General features: G+C 40.3%; 1 protein-coding gene across 1 annotated transcript in view; it reads left to right on the plus strand.

The window, feature by feature from the left end:
* The first annotated feature begins 13,907 nt into the window (after positions 1-13,907).
* The window catches only part of LOC140359428 (voltage-gated inwardly rectifying potassium channel KCNH7-like), a 95,154-nt gene continuing 92,717 nt past the window's right edge, over positions 13,908-16,344 (plus strand). Inside the window, exons 1-2 of the mRNA XM_072444355.1 lie at positions 13,908-14,023; positions 14,985-15,215. Of these exons, the coding sequence (XP_072300456.1) occupies positions 13,948-14,023; positions 14,985-15,215 (307 nt within the window). The 5' untranslated portion in view covers positions 13,908-13,947. The remainder of the gene's footprint in view (positions 14,024-14,984; positions 15,216-16,344) is intronic.

Here is a 16,344-nt window from a genome sequence, read left to right on the forward strand (position 1 = left end):
GAGAGAGTCCATCCAGGCAGATGAGGAGCATCCTTGTCTTCAAGTCAGGGTCTTGAGACAGGCAGGTGGTGTATCTTCCTCCAGAAAAGTTAAATAGAGCATTTAAAGATAATAGTAGTTTGCAACAAACTAGCTCATAGACAGTAGACGTGGCGTTCAATGCTCATGCTATTGATCACTTATCAACTTGTTCTCGGTCGAAAATCTGACCTTGGAGTGGAGTCTCAGAGTTTCTGGGGGGGGGAATGACCAATACATTACAGTAAGGACTCAATCAAGTAATACAAACAAGGAATGTGCTAAAAGGACCCGCCCTTTTAAGTCATGTATTGACTCGGACATTGGGTACATTTCCAGTTTAGTTAACATTATTTGAGAGTGAATTGTTGCTTTTGTTGAGTTTACCTCTGTGTAGACGATATGTACATCAGCGTAATCGTACACGTATAACTGCAGAAGCTCAGTAGCTTCCTCAGTGCAGGAGCAGATTCACTGACAGCGAGTGGACAGGTGAGTGAAAGTACTATCACTAATGAAGCTGTCGGTTTTTTATCTTTCACCAAACGCAGGAGCAGCCACGATTGATTTTCTAACTGAGGCCCTGAAATTTTCTCCAGGTTTCTTAGTAGGAAATCCGAGTTGGAATGGTGTTCCGATGAAAATGTACAAGTCAGAACTTTGAAGATCCAAGCTTTCACATGAATCCGGATGTGACGGCACGTTCGCCTTGGCATTACTCCGGTTAGCATCGATCACGATTGAACTACGGGCACAGATGGAGAATGTTGCGTCAATGAATGTCTATGATGTAACTCTTCAACCCTAAAATAGAAATGTTTATTTTTTCAGTTCATCCAATTGGAGAAGAGTGTGATTTGCGTAAAAAACATTCATCCCACCAAAATAACTGACCTGGACAGGATTAAACACTATTGTGAAGTTAAATTTGTGTTTCCTTTTTTAAACCCGGCGCGGGGCAGATGGCGGCCGTGGCATATGGGGTGAGGCCCAGCAGCAAAAAGCAGTAGCAGCAGCAGAGCAGAGCACCGGTGGTTTTCACTGGTGGATTATTCTGTAATGGTCTACTACACGTGTAAGCCCTGTGCGGAGAGCACGGGCCGAGGACAGGGGAGGGTGGGAGAGCGAGGGGGCTGTAGCGTGAGTTCGGGATTAGGCCGCGACACTGCCTGGGCCACTGCCACGGCTGCTGTTTATTCTCAAATCGCTCTCAATTCTCTGAGATTAAGAGCAGTGAATGCATGAATGACAGGACCAAAAGATGAATGGATAAATGGCCGCATGAGTGTCAAACAAGCAAACAAGAGCATTAGCGACCGGATTTGTTCTGCCTATATAATGTGGGCTTTTAGTACAGTTATGGACACATGTACCAATGCAGCAGAATGGATACACAATGATTGTTCTATTTCAACTGCGCAAACTATACTTTCTAGTTTGCGTTCAGTAAAAAAAATCACAAACTAAGAATTTGTTTTTGCTATGGAGTGAAAAAAACATGAATTCAACACATCCAAAAGTGACCAAAATTAGTCTATTTTACTCTTAGTAAACAATATAAAAAACCAACAACTGACTAACATAAACACAATTGGTGCATCCCCCAAAAATGGAATACCACCAAATACCACTATTCTGTCCATTGTGGGCAGGTGTTTTACCAAGTTGGTCTGAGGGATGCCAAAAAGGTCAGAATTGGTGCGTAAAACTCTAGCTTCCCAGGGCTGTAGTAAACGTTATCCATAAAGAATAAGAACAAATCTAATTGTTTGTTTTGTGTATAAAATATAAAATGACTTGTAAATATGGCAGGACATTACATCTGCAGGTTTTGGTGTGTTTGTGGCTCATCTAACACACTAAAGAACACTATGACAGTTTGGAACTGCCCCTAGTCACCATTTAGCATACAACAGCACATATTAGTGCCCATCAAAACTTAATAGACTGCCAAATTCATGCCAAATGCTCGACTTTGACGCCTGTACATTTGAAGGCAGGAGCTTTCGACGCACATCCAGGACGCCTTGTTTCCTGATGTTGCTGTCCTCTTGGTCCGATGGCAGACCAGTTTAAGAGAATAGCTTTGGTATATTTGCTTCACAAAATCCATAAATGGAGACTTTGGCTCAGGGGCTTGTCTGGATCCACCAGATACTTCAGAGGAGTTTAGTGAATATCATCCTTTGTGTCTGGATGATTATTTTACCGGTACAGTGTTTGTTTTGGGCCTTCTTCCGGATAGTGAAATGCACAGGCACATCACTCTCTGATTGGTTGCGCGCCGCGTCCAACGCTCAAAATGCAGGATTGGCGCCACAAATACAAAACGTGCTACAAAAATGCTGGACACCACATAGACTTTGACACAGCCGTGTGAACACGGCTTCACAGTTGTGAAAGGCATATCACAGAAGTTAACTTTGGCTTGTTATATATGAAAGCTAAGTATTTTAATGATAACCAAAACAAAATTAATTTCGTATAATTTTTCAAATCCAAGTTACAGTAGATAACAGCATTTCCTCAACAGACATCTTGATAAACTGTCCCGTGACTTTGGCACTTCTAAATTGAGCAACTTTTCACCGTCTACTTTATGTGGCTCTAATTTGTCTCACACTTACACCAAATAGATTATTAAACATTAACTCAAAAGCCTCATCTGTTCCATGTGACATCAGCATATTTGTATTGCACCTTGTGATCACATGGTGTTTACTTATTTATAACCGAGCATGGTGCCAGCATATACTTTACAAAGTCAAAAGTGCATTCAGTGATCTTTTTGTTTCTTACAGACTCACATTGCTGAATTTCAATATCATGTCTCCAGTGGAGGCCCTGTAACCTTCATTTAGAGAGAGACACAAGCAGTTCACTAGGCAATGAGAGTATTCTATTTATATTCAAATAGAATATCAAAAGGGTTATGTTGTTGTGGTGAAACATCAGAGGTGCCATCATTTCAAACCAAAACGTTCAGTCCTCTCTATACTGAAATGTCCATCCATCCATCCATCTTCTGCCGCTTTATCCGGGCACTACTGTACTGTATTATACATTAATACTGAAATGTACAATATGTAATTATCTGATTGTGAAATGAATACACACATTTGTGATAAAAATGCCCTCATGCCACTTTTGCCAACAGAAGATGTTTGTATTATTGCCTTATTCATTGTCTTTCTAATGAATATACATAGACACACACGCTGTAACACACCGGATTGTATTTCCATTCGTTGTCTGGCATTCACTCTCACAAACACACTTTCATTCATACACCGGTGTGGATAAAGTGTCTTGTTCAAGGACACAATGACCGGGTATTCCCAACGTTCTCCCACCCCAAGTACTATCCCTGCTGAGCCTCTGAGATCTGATGAGATAAGGCGTTAATAAGGTGGTATTTGACCCCTGGACCACAACACTGGTGATTCACTTCTCTTTGATGTGCTCTTGGCAACGCACAACAACATGATATTGGATCTCGGCTGCGTGCACACAAACCCTCTGTTACGTGATTAGCCTGTGTTTGGTGCAATTGGTGCAATGAGATCAAATCATGCTTACCACACATTTCCCCATAGGGACCTGCGTTACGAGGCGTGCGTGTCCCTGTGCTCCGTGCCTACCCTCCACTCCCTCGACCTGGCGCTACCCTTTATTTTCACCAGTCAGCAGATATGCCAGGGTTAATCAAGTGTGCTCCTACAAAGAGATGCACACACTAACGGCCTTTTTATTGGTCTACATGCTACGGTTAGGACTTTACAATGAACCCTTGATCATTGCAAACTGCAGACCAACAAAAGCAACACAAATATACATAAAAATAGCCAATGTCACTGTTTTCTAACGTAATTGTTCGTGAGTAATGGGCACCAGAGCAGCATGCTGTTTTTTGAGTAATGGCCAGACGCAGCAGGATTGGCTTAATGTAAGAATGATTGAATAAAACGCTGGGAAACAAGGCGGTGTGGCCCGAGGGTGGTCTCCGTCTGTAGTCTGTGGTAGGAGGAAGGAACAATGCTAATGGCGGCGCTAGCTTTGCACAGTGAGTTGCACTAGTCTCAAAATCGCTTTCACAGCTGAGTTTGAAAGTAAAACTCTGGTTCTCAGCACGGGGAGAGACAATCGAGGGAACACATTTTGCCGCGCTGTTGCCACGTTGCTGCTCTAATGTTTAAAATGTAGGGCAAAACAACAGAAGGAAATTTGAAAAAAAAAAATGTTGATGTACCCATAGGACAACCCTGCAGCTGGAGGAGTGAGGAGAAGGGAAGGAAAGGAGCACAAACAGGTAAAAACACACAAGCAGAGAATTATGAAGCCACTTATGTGAAATTATTGCAGTAATAAAACCCCAAAAGTGGTCCTATTAAATCACCATGACCCATTTGGCATTTATATCTGTAAACATTCTCAAATTTTAGAATAATTGTGCGCAGATTTGTGATTGCGTTAAGCCCCGGTCAACCCTTGTTTGATGAGTGCGTAGAGAAAGTTTTTTTCCGTGTGGCTGTTATGCTTACAATTACAACATTTTGGGGTCTTTTTGCATGTTTGGTTCCCCTTTTTAATAATTGCACCTTAATTAGCCTCAATATAGCATGCAAACATACTTAATTCATTATGAGCAATCTGTTTATAAGAATGAGTGAGGATTAGTAAGTAGTAACTAATTTATACACAACAAATGTTTTAATCATGAATGCAAAGGTGTTCACAGTATTTGTGAAATATACTCTCTGTACAGTCAAGGAATTTTGGCCAAGGAAATAAAATGATTTGAAGCAGAAAATGGACAAAACATTGGATAAACACCGGGGATGATATGTTTTTGTGTTTTAGTAAAATAGACAAACATCCACAGAGATGCGTTAGCAAAAACAGGATTAAAATATTACAGGCTTAGTATTTAGCATCTTAAAATCCCCATTGGTTTAACATTAGGCTAACTGAAAATGATTTGACGTGTGACGACGTGATCTTGATCTCCAGTTCTCTCACTTAATTTCTGCCCTTTTTGAGACCACAAGGAACTCAGGTCAAATGTAGGTCAGAACTCCACATCCTTTCCATATTTGATGATTATGAGTAAGTCACTTTATGAGGCATGTTTATGACATACTGTATAAAGCAGCTAAGGAGCTCGCAATTGACATGGTGTTTCATATTCCAGACCTAACACTGTCTCCATAAATAATAGATGTGAGATAGTTGAGTATTCTGTTTGGTTGCTGATGCGTGCCCATGTTTTTCACTGTAGAAAAGAACTTTATGACAAACGTACTGGACAGAGCGGCTTCACACAGTAAAGGGGCTCTTCCCACCTTAGCTTTTTTATGGGTGACTGCTTTCATAAAGGTTATTGGTAACAAGAGAATGTATTATCTGAATGTAATAAAGCCACGGTTGAGTTGTCATACTTTGCCTGCAAGGTCACTTTGGCGCTAAGAAACACAATTACATGGTAAAATTCCACTGACTGTCAGTAATTACAGATGCAAAGTACGAGGTGTATGAATGACATTGCTCTGTAAAGGTTCACCCCAATCCACCCACAAGTCTTCTGCCACATTTTACAATTTCTCTATGAACAAAACAGTGAACCCTAAACTATGCGTCTAATCCATCCATAGATTGTATTTATAGAACACATTTCATAAACAAGACCCAAGTTCCCAAAGTGCTGCACAAATTATTATTCAGACCATATAGAAGGACGTGGTTGTCTGTCAAAGTACTTTTCAGCAACTCTATCACCTCCCACTTATGTCCATGGGTTTCAGAATGAAGTTATAACCATTGCTAATTAAACTGAATACTGAAACTAAATATTTTAACTTTTGAACCGGCTACCGTCCTCAAAAGAGCACCAACAGGAAGCTGAAACCCATGAATACAGTTTGTTAAGCTTTATGGAACTATTTATATATAATATGTACATTTGACCTTTTATATATAATATATAAATAGTCATTACTCTAATAAATTGTCATCATTCTAATGTAATGTTTTTATTGACATTAAAAACATGTGTTCTTAATGTGAGTGTGCTTACATCTCCATAAAAGTGACTTGTACTTGGCCTGTTGGAGCATTTTTGTGGAAATGTTGTGTTTGGCATAAGTTAAGGTAAGGTAACTTTATTTGTACCCGAGGGTAGATTTGGTTGTAGGTAAAAAGAGTGGGCTGCTCAGAACATTGACAGCCAAACTTTTTCCTGCCGGTCGCAGCGTGCGCATGCGCCCCACACAGGTGATAACGCAACTATCTGCATGGAGAATCTTCTAAAGCATGATTTAAATTTTTCATTTCCATAGAATCATAGTAAGTAATGTGCCATCTCCAGAGAGTTACATGGTGTCGCTTGTAGCCCTCTCGTTCAGGTCAACAACAATTACTACTCTTCCTTTTGTCAAATTAGTTGTGTCTGTACTTCCATAGAGTTACGCAACCAGTACACAAATGACCTATTAAGTACCAATCTGACACTAATACACTAACATTGTCACCCTTTAAGCCCTTTTCACCCTAGTTACCTTAATGATGGGAGAACCTGTTTGATTTTCTACCTGCTCGAAGTTAATGTGCAGAGATTAACTGTTGTGTCTTATGTGCTTATCAGGGGCCCCATTCTTAGAAAACCTATGAGCGATTGATGGACTAAATAATTGAGTGGGTAAGTCTACTAGCTTTACCTCCCCGGGGTACACAAAGTGGTTTGGAGGCTGCAGCACCATGGACAGCGACTCGGATAAACTGTCCTTGTGGAAAAGGTGAGCTTCACTTTCAGCCGTGGCTCAAATACTTACGATGGAAGGGGAGCCAACTCTATGCAGAACTCACATTGTTTAAGGTGCACATTCAAAGGGTAAATGTTGAAATTTAAGGACACATTGGCTAAGAATTGTTTTTATTGATAATTTCCGCAAAAAAAGTCAATAGATTGAAGCAAAATCAAACTAAATGCATAAGTACACATTCCAGGTAAAGCAATAGTAATAGCCCACTTTAACTACTGTTAAAGGTGGGCTATTGCTATTGCTATTGCTATTGCTATTGCTATTGCACCACTTTTCCTGGAGTTCCACTACATGCTTGCCTCCATGTAGATGTCATTACTTTTCCTGGGATCAATCAATCAAATTACTTTAGTTGTCCCCACGGGGGAATTTAAAGGGCAGAAGTAGCTTTAAAAACACACCCACATTTATCAGTAAAAGCACACACAATACAGAATCAATAATAATATATTAAAGGTGCTGTGCCTGATTTTTACCGTCTCAAAAACGTCAAAAACAAAACTAGGTCACATAGGTTGCAGCAGATGTATCACTCACTTACCTAAGGCCTTTAGAGCGTCCTAATTATTCATTTCAATTAGTTTATAAAAGCTCTTCACAACTTTAAGAGATCAAAGCAAGTTTTGCTGTCAGGGTAAAACTAACAAACATTAGCATGCTAACAGTGCACTTCCTGCTTCACAGAAAATAGTAGCTCTATAATTAGAAGCAGAGATTTGACTTAATCACATGGGGGGGAAGCTCCTTTAATGTTCCACAGTATGGCATCAAACGCATCGCATCGGATAACACCAACAGGGAAATTGAGATGGACATAGGTAAAAGATTTTGTTGTAAAAGGGTCAAGAAAGCTGAAAGTGGCATCATTTGTTTTGCAGCTTGTTCTTGTCTATTCTTGAGCTTCCGTTGTTGACATGTTTACTGTCTCCAGAGTCTGGCACATGTTCAGCTCTGAGCTCTGAGCTCTGAGGAGAGAGACAAACTGACAGGGAAGACAACACAGAAGATGGACCAAAGCCTCCATGCGTTTCCCGATGTGTTTGGAACCTAATTAGCCTTACTTTGCAGATTTTGTCATGTGGATGGATGAAGTGGGTTAATGATCAGGTTTTCACTTCTTCTGCCCCCTCGTCATATTATGAAAACTATCCAAATACCAATTAGGCTATGTTTTCAACTGGTTTATTGTTGTAGTCATTGCAGCAACACATCTCCAGAGTGTTAAGGCAATGAACGATGAAAACATTTATTGTGAACAAGGAAAGATGAAGAAATTATGTAGTAGAACGACAGTTGTTTAAAGGAGACATATTCATTTTTTAGGGCTATTACATTTTGTTCATTGTAAACCACAATATTGATCTAAACGGCTTGGTAGAGATAGGAGTACATTGACTTCCTGTTCTAAACGACTGAACTGTTAAGCCCCGCCTCTTCATATGGCATTTCGCTGTAACAAGCAGTTAAAATTCACTTGCATGTTTTATTGTTGAAAATAGTATTCGAGCCTCAAATGCAGGACTTTAAAGAATTACTCATACAAGCAGGAATCAATTGAAGGACAATTTTGTGTAAACTGATGATGAAGAAATATGGTTATAACCTGGCTTAATGCCTGTTTTTACCTATTCTCGCCCACATCCTCACATACTTAATTATGATTATTTGATCAAGACTTGTGTGATACATGTAGGGTTCTAAAATGTCAAGCAGCGATTAACAAAAAAAAGAAAACATGTAAACTAGAAAATCTGCAATGGCTGAAGCCATTGCTGGAGTGTCTGCGTCTCTCCCTCTCCCCCCATCTCCCTCTCTCCCTCTCCCCCTCTCTCTCAGTCCCTCCCCCTCTCCTCTCTCCCTCCCTCTCTCTCCCTCCCTCCCTCTCTCTCACTCCCTCCCTCCCTGAATAAAGCCTAAAGAATAAAGTCTACCTCTCTCCCTCCCTCCATCCCTCTCTCTCTCTCTCTCTCCCTCTCTCTCTCTCTCTCCCTCCCTCTCTCTCTCTCTCTCTCTCCCTCCCTACTTCCCTCCCTCTCTCTCTCTCTCTCTCTCTCTCGCTCTCTCTCTCTCTCCTTCCCTCTCTCTCTCTCTCTCTCCCTCCCTCCCTCTCTCTCTCTCCCTCCCTCCCTCCCTCTCCCTCTCCCTCTCTCCCTCTCTCTCTCTCTCTCTCCCTCCCTCTCCCTCTCTCCCTCTCTCTCTCTCTCGCTCGACTGGCTCCGTCACAAAATTCTAAAGAATAAAGCCTAAAGAATAAAGTCTAAAGAATTCCGCAGACACTCAATGCCCAAATTCATTTAAATGGGGAAAACTAATACTTTTGAAAATTCGACAATTCTGCAAATAGTACAAGTTTTTCAAATGTCAAAAGTAATAGCACACGTACTACTGTGAAAGCGATCATAATGAGGTATAACATGTTGAAATCGGTTGAAGCGTTAAGGATACAAGAACATATAGCGCCTGCGTGACATCACGCAGACACTCAATTAAATCTAATTACCGTGTAATATCAATATAAAGAGTTATCAGTTCGAACAGGAAGTCAATGGACATATTACTGCAACGTTTAAGATCGAAATGGCTGTTTACAATAGAAAAATACATACAAGGATGATCTTCTTATGTTATAGTTCATTACTATGTACCTGAAAAAGAATAATATCTTATCCTATATGTCCTATAATGCCCACCAGAAAAGTTACACAGTTAACTTTAATAGTCATTGCTGGTAATATTCTATTTTACAACATGTTAAAAGTTAATAAATCAAATAACGAACTGCTGCAATCAACCTACTATTTACCAAATGAAATCATTCCACCGCTCAATTAATTTATCCCTCTCATTAAAAGTACCAGTTGGCGCAACATTCAAACTCTCCATTGAAACAGTTTGCAGCTGGCTATGCTACAGATCCCCACAAAGCAACATTCGTATTTCTGCTGAGAGCCGTATGAAACTACCACACTTCTGGCTGCTAGGGCTAATTAACAACACAGTGCGGGCTGCTGCTGTGTGCAGAGAACCAAACTTACAGCATAACATCAACTCCAGCTGCACTATATAGTCAAATTCAGTTACATGGCATCATTAAATCACAACATTGTAAATAATTAACAGTTTATAAAATATGATTTTTAGCTGTTGCCTCTTCATTTGAGTAATTATTTGGATGTCTGTATTCAAGTGATATGATTCTGGAATGACAATTTACTTATTTGAGTTGAATTTTTTAGCTTTTCAGTGTATTTGGAAGAGTTTTATCCCATATTCTTTTGACATAACCTTCTTTTGTGTAAATTGTAGTTTCATTGATTTGTATTAAGCGTGGTAAAGTAGGAAGAGTAGCTTTTTGCTTTCTTAAAATTCAAAAGGCAGGAATTAAGAATATTCAGCACCATGGATAGTTGCCAAACCAACTGGATCGCCAAAGTAAAACAAAAACATGGAGATATAAATAAAATAGAAATGTTTCTACCCCATGGACAGTTACAGAATCAATTGCTTTTGTTAAAGTTGTTTAACCTAAACTTTTTAATTATAAATATATTACAGATGTTTTTCCCTCATAAAGCGAGTTGTAAATGCAGCATGTTGTGTCCGTGTCTAACTGTAAAACATTCTATCAACATAAATGTGTAAGAAAGCCGCAATACTTTGGGATGAGCCACAACACTGATTGGCTGTGCTTTGGTGGTCCATCATGCTTCAATTTTCCATCGGAAAAGCTTTCTAGTTGCCTGAAAATTACTTTATGTGAAAACTATACCATTGTGCCAATGGGTTTCTGAGAGCTTGGTGGTTATTAGACAGATTTAATTATAAACCTCCTCCTTTCACAGTTTGTTGAAAATCCCATCTTTAAATAAGTAAACATTTGCAATATAATTTTAATGACAGTGTTTTATTATGAACACTATGACATACACAAATGGTGCAATCACATGTGTCGTTTTTCGTTTCAAAATTGAGCTAATTTGAATGTTGATGTGGTCTTAGTTTGATCTTGTTCTAATCCTTGCGTAGTTTCAATATAGTCAATGTTTTGTTTGAGGTTTAGTCCTGATTTAGTCCAAACTTGGATGTTGTGAAATTGCATGTGTGGATGCAGCCAAAATGAGAGCACTACAGAGGAATTCCAGCATTTCAGAACCATGGACAGCTACCGAGTCAACCATTTTTCTCTTGATTATTGAGTATGTGTATATGTATATTACTACCACATACAGTACATTATTTAACTATTACGTTACTTTAAGGCAATTCAATGTGGGCATTGCATGTTTTATCATGATTAATTTAGCCATATTTATATATGTCCTTATTTTTTACTGTAAACTTTTTTGAAGTTTTAACATCTGTGCATTATGTGATAGAGTTTCTAAAAAGCCATATAGTTAGCGGATGGTGACACATGTGTGATAAAAATAATTTGGGAATTTATGTGCCGACGTAATTATAAATATTGACTTAGCGTAGCAGTTGGAATTTTAAATGTTTGTAACTGCTTTAGTCATAAACATTGTGACTGTAAACAGCGATGAACTGGAGGTTCAAAGAGGAGTTAATAAAATGGATGGAATATTAGGAACCTGTTTACAATAGCTATTAATTTGCAGTAAGTGATGAAAAAATGTATGGACAATTTGAGCTGAGGGTCGAGTCAATGCAGAATGTGTGGTAAGATAAAAACATTAAAAATCAAAAAAACCAACATGTGGTGGTCAGTATATCCAACACATCCATAATGTCTTACACTTGTATTGAGGCTTTACAAAGAACCTCACTATAGGCTGGGGATTGCCAAGAACCTCTCGATACAATCTGTGTCCTGATTTATCCCTAAAGAATACTTAAACGTTTACTAATCTGATGTTTTCATTGGATTCTCATGTCCACAATGACCTTAAAGATGCATTATGTAACTTTACTCATTGAGTGTCCAGCACTTTGTTGTCTCCATTGCTTTATTTCTGTTCCACAGTTTGGCAACAAATGTATCTTGCATTTAGTCAATTACTGTTACTATTAATGTTGTTTTTTGTGTCTCTGTGTTTTGTTTTTTACGTAAAAAAAACTGCATTTTTACCATAAGCAGGCTTGCCTCTCGCAGATCTGACCTGTAACATGGCCTAGTGGTGTCACCTGCTTGTCTCCATGGAAATGTAGAGGTTAAATGCCATACTGAAGGACATTCCAGACAAAGCAATAACATCTCCAAACAAGCAGGCGGCAGATTCTCCACCAAAAAAGGTGACATAGTGCACCTTTAATATCAGAACACAACTGAATAATTCCCCTTTTCAGCAGCTGCTTAAGCCTTGATGCAGTAGTTAAGAGTTTCTATATGTCTTGTCTTTGAATTGACCTTGTTTAAAAATATCACAGTACATATCTTTGTATTGATACACATATTGCCAAGATGTCTGTCACATTAAATTGCCGTATTGATATTTTGAAAAGACTACAGCCCTACTACACTGTATTTTATGTCATTATTCACTCCACACTCTGGTGTGAGCTGCTTCTTCAACCTCTCGGAGGCAGTGTATGATACACCAGACAGACAAAATATCAACCGAATTGTTGCTTTATTTATTTCCCATCCATAAATAATTTACAGTATCATAGGACAAAGTCAATAACAGAAAAGTATACATATATGAAAGTGAAGACTATCTTATCAGCAATAGTCTTGTCTTTGTCTTGCTTATAATGGTGAAGTCCCCCAGATTGTGGGCTGGATCCAAAGAGCCAAAGATTCAGTCTGTCTTACATTATCTTTGTCAGGGGTATGTATTCTATAGTGCGAGTGTTTTATTCATCCATGCATTGGTTTGAGAGGCAGCACACACTTCAGATAGAATATTAACATATGAATATTGCTTTTGTGTTGACAGCCAACCTTTTATAAGTCACATTTTAGTCTTTGCATTTGAATACAACATTACGGGGCTGTTAGTTTGGGGGAGTTTAGCCTTTGGTTATCGGCCTGTTTCCATCTCGAATAATCAATGAGCCTTTCTTAACACACGTGACCCGTTTGTTGTACGACACATAGACTTGGGCTATATTTGAATGAATAAATCATATGTGGGTTTATTCTGAGCGTTTCCTTCTCCGAAGTGGAGCGGTCCAAAGCCGCTCACTCCTGGTCTTTGTGCTGTGTGCAGGGGGCTGCTGCTGGTTATTATCCTTAACCCGAGGTGGTGGACGCGGCTAAGCCCCCTGGGAGCCACGTCACTCCCGCTGGCACATTACCCACCGTCCGCCCGCCGCGCGCGAGCAGCAGCTGCAGCAGCGCCACGGGAGGACGACACACGGCACCGAGCGAGCGCATCATCCTCCTCCCGTCCGTCCGCACAATGCTCTGCGAACTCGAGCCAACTCACCCGGCGTCCCTCCTCGGTCCCGCGCGCTTCGGCGAGGATCCGTGCGCGAGCTGCCGCGGCATCCAAGCGGGCTAGAGAAGAGACGCGCCACTTCCACAAACAAGTGCGAGCGAGCGAAGGTCATTGAGAGAAGTGAGAGGAGAGAAGACAAGTGGAGAGGAGAGAAGTGAGAGGAGAGAAGACAAGTGGAGAGGAGAGAAGTGAGAGGAGAGAAGACAAGTGGAGAGGAGAGAAGTGAGAGGAGAGAAGACAAGTGGAGAGGAGAGAAGTGAGAGGAGAGAAGACAAGTGGAGAGGAGAGAAGTGAGAGGAGAGAAGACAAGTGGAGAGGAGAGAAGTGAGAGGAGAGAAGACAAGTGGAGAGGAGAGAAGTGAGAGGAGAGAAGACAAGTGGAGAGGAGAGAAGTGAGAGGAGAGAAGACAAGTGGAGAGGAGAGAAGTGAGAGGAGAGAAGACAAGTGGAGAGGAGAGAAGTGAGAGGAGAGAAGACAAGTGGAGAGGAGAGAAGTGAGAGGAGAGACGTGAGAGGAGAGACGTGAGAGGAGAGACGTGAGAGGAGAGACGTGAGAGGAGAGACGTGCGGCGAGCAGCGGAGCCATGAGACGCGGCTGAGTGACGGGGAAGCGCCAGCACCACGACCACAGCGAAGTTGGGGATTTACGAGGAGCGAGGAGCGCACTTTTTTCCCCGGGATACGCGGAGGGACAGTCGGGTCTAAACATGCCTGTGAGGAGAGGGCACGTTGCTCCACAAAACACTTTTCTGGGCATCATTATCCGGAAATTTGAAGGGCAGAGTAAGTAACGGTTTTGTTCAGTTTGATCACATGTTTGCAGCGGTTGTTAGAGCTCGTGTTACGGTGGGAAACTGGGCAGACTTCGGTGGTGTTTAGAGCGGCTCCGTGTCTGTGGTGCGGAGCGGGGAGCCGGGTTAAGTTGAGCCGCAGGGTAAGTTGAGCCAACAACCAATCTCGATCTGGTAAATTGAAAGTGGACACATTTTAATCGTGTCTAAAAAGTGGAGGAACATATTGGAAATGAAACAAACACATTTTTGGAAGGAAAACTGTTTTGAGTTTTTACACAGTATTTTATTTAGTTGAAACATTTTGCCATTTTGTTAGCATGTACTGTATACTACATAGCATTAACAGTTTAGGTACATTTATTTTCTAATGTGAAAACAAAACAAAATCACTTTGGGGTAAGTTGAACCGGGCATTGCAGCCTAACTTGATCCACGTCAAGAAAATTATGGAAAATTACATTTAAGTGAATTGAAATATATATTTGTAGATGTGTTTTATCTGTATTTTTAGCTACAAATTCAAACGTACTCTAGAGATGGGACACATTTGAAATATGTGTATGTATAAGTACAGGTTTGAATCAGTTCAACTTTCTCAAGACCTGGCTCAACTTAGTCCGTGCCTGGGATACGTTGAGCCAAAGGACCTTTTTTAAATGCTGTTCTTTTTTTTTTCTGTTGATTTATGTAAACTGTTAACAACATGTGTAGAATGCCTTATTTTCTTCAGAACAAACCCTCACAAGTCACCTCCATCATTGCGCCTTTGGGCTTAGTTTATTATTCAAGTTTAAGGCGTTCATTCAAGACTAAAACCATGTATGTTTTTGAACTTCTTATTGAATTAATGACACTTTGGAAAATCAGAAGAAACGTCTGAATACACTTCATCTGTGATCGTTACTATGGTTATCGGGCACTAGTTCTGTCAATCGTTGGCTCTTTTCCAGATCGCAAATTCATCATAGCCAACGCCAGGGTGGAAAACTGTGCTATCATCTATTGCAACGATGGCTTCTGCGAGATGACTGGCTTCTCCAGACCGGACATCATGCAGAAACCGTGCACCTGCGACTTCCTCCACGGAGAACTTACGGACAAGGAGGCCATCAACCAGGTCAACCAGGCCGTGGCGGGGTCAGAGGAGCGCAAGGTGGAAATCAACTACTACAGGAAAGATGGTGAGTGCAAAAATAACAAGAACACGGCTTTGAGCGGGCGGGCGTCGAGCTGGCAGGGTGCTGATGGGTGAGAGGGGGGTTGTTCTATGACAGGTGCGTCCCTTGGGTGCTGCTTCACCGAGGCCACTTGAATACAACGAGAATGTCACTCCAAAAGATGTGATTTTGTGGGTTGGAAAAGATGATGTGTTAAACCAGAATTGTTATATATTAATAAAAAGAACTTGGGTTTGTGCTTTATAAATAAACTTTGACATTGACCTTGACGTAAGCAAAATGAAGGAATACACCACAAAGAAAGATGGTAGACATTTTCCTTTAAGAGTTCCTAAAGTGATTGTAAGGCTGTAAGAGTAATCAAAGCCAAATTGCTATTTGTAAAGGCTGCAATTATGTTGTAGGATTTCCTCCACAAATAACTATATATTCTGTCTCTTTGTGGTCTTTTTATAAAACCTGCTGGTTCAGAACTCCACAAACATGTTCTGAAATGCCTGGGATTTATTTGTTTAGCGCGTTCATATTTCTAGTCCTGGATGTGTCTGAAGTGTGACATTTGATCCGTTTTTATTATTATTGTGTTTTCTACTTCTGATTACTGATTATGAAACACTGATTGCAATTCAAAGTGTTGTCCTTCAGTTTTAGGATGCGTTCACACTTGTCCTTGTTAGTTCTGGTTTGAGTCCTGGTCTATGTGCAAGTGTGAACGCACTGAAATTATATCATTTCCATCATTAATTAATTCTGTGGAATGGATTATAAAATGAGCAAAACTTATCCATGCCAAAAAAGCAGTAACATCCAACTCTTGATATATCATTTTTGGAATATAGGTCTAAATTTTTCTACATTTTTATTGGTGACTTGCAGTTTACTCTTTGAATGACGACGTTTTTACAAAGCCAAAGGTCTTTTACTGCAATCAAATATGATTCTTTCCCTCCCTGGTAAAATCCACTCAACATTGTTTTCATTGATAATATCTGTGGATTAGAAGATGGTAACGAAAATAATAAAACTTGTGACACATAATCATACTCTCACGTGAATCATAGCACTTGAAGGTCACTTTAGTGTGCACTGGATGCTGTCCACATGTGCTGGACACAATTGGGTGGACATAGAG

The sequence above is a fragment of the Eucyclogobius newberryi genome, unplaced genomic scaffold (genome assembly GCF_026437365.1).
Source record: "Eucyclogobius newberryi isolate DKJ021-1_F unplaced genomic scaffold, fEucNew1.0.hap1 SCAF_14, whole genome shotgun sequence".
Taxonomy (NCBI): domain Eukaryota; kingdom Metazoa; phylum Chordata; class Actinopteri; order Gobiiformes; family Gobiidae; genus Eucyclogobius; species Eucyclogobius newberryi.